At 47.1% G+C, this 3,524-nt stretch overlaps 1 protein-coding gene across 1 annotated transcript; it reads right to left on the reverse strand.

Moving 5' to 3' along the window:
• Positions 1 to 368: 368 nt before the first annotated feature.
• On the reverse strand, positions 369 to 1,117 carry LOC123167131 (60S ribosomal protein L39). Its single transcript, XM_044584962.1, has 3 exons — positions 978 to 1,117; positions 761 to 864; positions 369 to 638 (listed from the first exon to the last, which is right to left on the reverse strand). The coding sequence occupies exons 1-3, from the start codon at positions 978 to 980 to the stop codon at positions 590 to 592; spliced, it is 156 nt and encodes a 51-aa protein (XP_044440897.1). The 5' UTR covers positions 981 to 1,117; the 3' UTR covers positions 369 to 589.
• Between the last annotated feature and the right edge of the window lie 2,407 nt (positions 1,118 to 3,524).

Consider the following 3,524-nt stretch of genomic DNA (forward strand, 5'->3'; position numbering starts at 1 on the left):
AAAAAAACCACAATACAACTATCCCCTACCAAGCAACCGGTTAACAATTCTACACCCAAATGAACAACTTAAAAGTCCACAACACAAGAAATTCATTAAAAATGCAGGTAGGTAACCATACTAGGGTAATTAAAGATTCGGTTTGTCTAATTCACATCTAGATGTTTTTTAAGGATGTCACATCTAAGCTCCCACAAATCTATAATGCAGCAACAAGAAACAAAAAGAACCTAGGACAAAAAATAGACCACAAACAGAGTGGACATCAGCTTAGATGTGACATAACTATGTCACATGTAGATGTGTCCTGACAGACCCTTAAAGATTTCAACTGGTCAGGCCATTTCAACTCGGGCAAAATACAGAGCTTAAGCAGGATAAAAGTAGTTCCATAATCAGCAAAATATGATGGTATCCCAGGTAGGCTACAAGCAGTAAATAATAATATCTTTCAACACAAGCGAAATCTTAAAACAGGCATCCCGGAGTCACATGCTAGCTTGCAAAAACAACGAGACGTCATAAACCCTAGGTACCCTAGACCCTTCTCCCGTCGGCGGCAACGGGTGTCATCGTCGTCATCCCCCGCTTAGAATCCGAGCTTGGTGCGGCGCCAGTGCCTGCGCTTGGCGTTGTACCTGAGACAGCAACGAGACCGCTTAGGGGGGCCGTCTCCTCTTCATAGATCCACTACTAGCGCTGGCAGCTAACGGCGGGCGAACCGTGGGAGAACGGAGAAGGTCATGGCGGCGGAAGGTACCTGATGGTGTTGTCGGTCCTCATGCGGATCCAGTAGGGGATGGGGCGGTTCTGGCGCTGCTTCTTGGCCAGCTTCTGCTTGATCCGGAAGGTCTTGTGCGACGGCTGCGGCGGATTGGAGGCGACGGGTCAGCGAGGATCCATGAAGGAGGGAACACGGGGAGAGGAATCGAAGCAGGGGGAGAGGGATTCGAGGGAGAGTGAACGGAGATGCGTACCATCGTGACGGCGGGGAGGAAGCTGCGGCGGCGGCGGCGCGAGGAAACCCTTGGATCGGAGGAGGGGGAAATGGAGGCCGTGAGGGTTTATATAGTGGAGAGCAGTGCCGTATGGGCCTAATGGGCTCGGCTAGTTCTTTGGAATGAAATATGTCGGCGGACTGACTACTGCGGGTGGGCCTTTGTGTCAAACGTACAGAACTGGGCTTTCATGGGCCCGCACGTTATGTCTGTACTCTTCCCTTTTGTGAAAACAGACATCGAGACTGGGCTTTAATGGGCTCATAATGTTACGTCTCTGATTCCCTCCTCCGCGTCTCACAATAACGGCTTCCTCTAGAACCCTCTACATCTGAGGGCCGCTTAGTACCCGAGCCCAAGCTGACTTCTGGGCCTGGCACTATGATCGAAGGGGGCGTGTTTTTAGTTCGGTCTGCATACCGATTACTGGCTTCAACAAAACAGCAGAGAACGGACTGGTTGGAACATGTTCCGGGGCACTCTCATTGTGAGGCGGACAGGAGATCATGGGGTAAACTCTGGAATCTGAGTATTCCGTCCAAGATCAAAGTTTTTGCTTGGCGTCTAGCCAAGACTTCTATTCCAACTGGAGATGTCCGGAACCATAGAAATATGACAGATACACCGGCTTGTTCTATATGCAATGTGGCGATTGATACCTGGAGGCACTCGTTATTTGATTGCCACATGCCCCGATGTGTGTGGGCACTCGCCGAGGAGGAACTGACAGAGGTTGCTAGCTATTTCAAACCGAACTGAGGATGCTAGATTATGGGTATTTTGGCTGCTTGATACCTTACCGGAGAAGGAGGTGGTTCAAATCTTGGTTACGATGTGGTCCATATGGTGGACGCGGCGGCGTGCTATTCATGATGATCAGTACCAAAGCCCCATGAGCACCTCGGTTTTTATCACAAAGTTTCTGGGAGATCTTGACTTGATGGCCGAGAACAAGTTTCGTCCAGCCAAGGACCTGCATGTGATGCCTAAGGGCTGCATGTAACAGCTGAAAATGCAAGGACCAAAGCAACCAGGCCGGTATGGATTCCCCCAACAGATTTCGATGTGAAAATTAATGCAGATGGGGGTGTGTCAAGATGTGGCAGGAGAGGCGCTGCAGCGGTCATTTGCCGTGATAAGGCAGGAGCTTTCTTGGGAGCTTCAGCAAGAGTTTTTGAAGGCCTTACGGACCCGCCCTCGCTAGACGCACAAGCATGCAATGAAGCCCTTGCCTTGGCTACGGATCTCAAATTGAATGTTGTATGTGTGTCACCGGACTGTATTGAAGTGATCTCCAAGATCGGGACTAAAGCTCCATGCCACTATACGTCGATATTGCGTGAGATTAGTTATCACTCTACTTATTTTCAGGATATTCGTTTCGTTCATGAGAGTGGGAAGTTAAATTTTGAAGCTCATTCTCTTGCGAAAGCTGCAGTTTCTTTGCCTAGCGGGCGCCATGTGTGGCTTGTAACTACGCCTGATATCATATGTATCCCTATGAAAATCCAAATTTAATAAAGTTCACAGATGCTCAAAAAAAAACAATAACGACTTCCTCTACATGGACTGCAAAGTCATTTTGTGAGGTAGCGGTGCCTACCGGTACATTGGGCACCACACACTTGTTTAAAGATTTGTACTAATCTATATAGCATGTATATTTCTTGTACGTGACTAGGGAGCAAATGTGTGCTCCCTAGCATCCCTGACATACACTCCGTTTTAGGAAAAGCTTTGTCTTTCTCCCACCAAAAAGGTAAATTGACATGTTTGGTCCCTCCTGGTGCCAGCAAGACCGATACCACCTTCTCCTTCTCCTCCCCCCCCCCCCCCCCCCAATGCCAACAAAAAAGCCACGCCTCACGCTGCCAACCACAGAGCAAAGCGCAAAAGCCTATCTTATTCCCTTTCAATCTTCTTCCTCCCAGATCTAGTTCGATAGCTACAACGTCATTAGCATACACTAAGAGCTGCAGAAAAAAACAAAAGAAGTCTAATCAAACTTTGACTTACATGTACCCCTGCACACTCATGCCTAACCAAAAGAAGTTCCTGTCCAAGAGGAAGAAAACATGGTCTAGCAAAAAAATTGTGTTGCTCAGAGGTTTATATAACTCCCATATCATTCCTAGGTTTGGCAAGTAGTGTTCTAACAAAAAGCAAATTGCATAGTATATCCAGGCAACTCCAAGTTTTGTTTATAAAAAGGATTAAGAGGAAGCAACTTGTACTGTAATTGTAGGCAATTTTCATATATTCTGCAGTAAACTCATTAGCTTGCTTGCCGAAGAAAAATAAAAAAAGTTGAGCAACTACTACTAGGTTTGTAGCCAATATGCCTACAAGTTTCACGCAAAAGAATGTGGACCTACAATTTGGGGAACATCAAGTTGTGCTATGTCCCGTTGGCAACATGCATTAGTGGTTGCAGACAAGTTGTGCTCTGGCCTAAGCAAACTGCATAATATATCCAGACAAACTCCAGCTTCTGTTTAGAAAAAGGACTGAAAAGGTAGCAACTCG

Source organism: Triticum aestivum, chromosome 7D (genome assembly GCF_018294505.1).
Source record: "Triticum aestivum cultivar Chinese Spring chromosome 7D, IWGSC CS RefSeq v2.1, whole genome shotgun sequence".
Taxonomy (NCBI): Eukaryota; Viridiplantae; Streptophyta; class Magnoliopsida; order Poales; family Poaceae; genus Triticum; species Triticum aestivum.

Bases quoted from the DNA above. Each gene is read 5' to 3' on its own strand.
- LOC123167131 (XM_044584962.1), bottom strand. The intron at 639-760 runs GTACCTTCCGCC...TTGCTGTCTCAG, and splicing joins AGGACCGACAACACCATCAG to GTACAACGCCAAGCGCAGGC.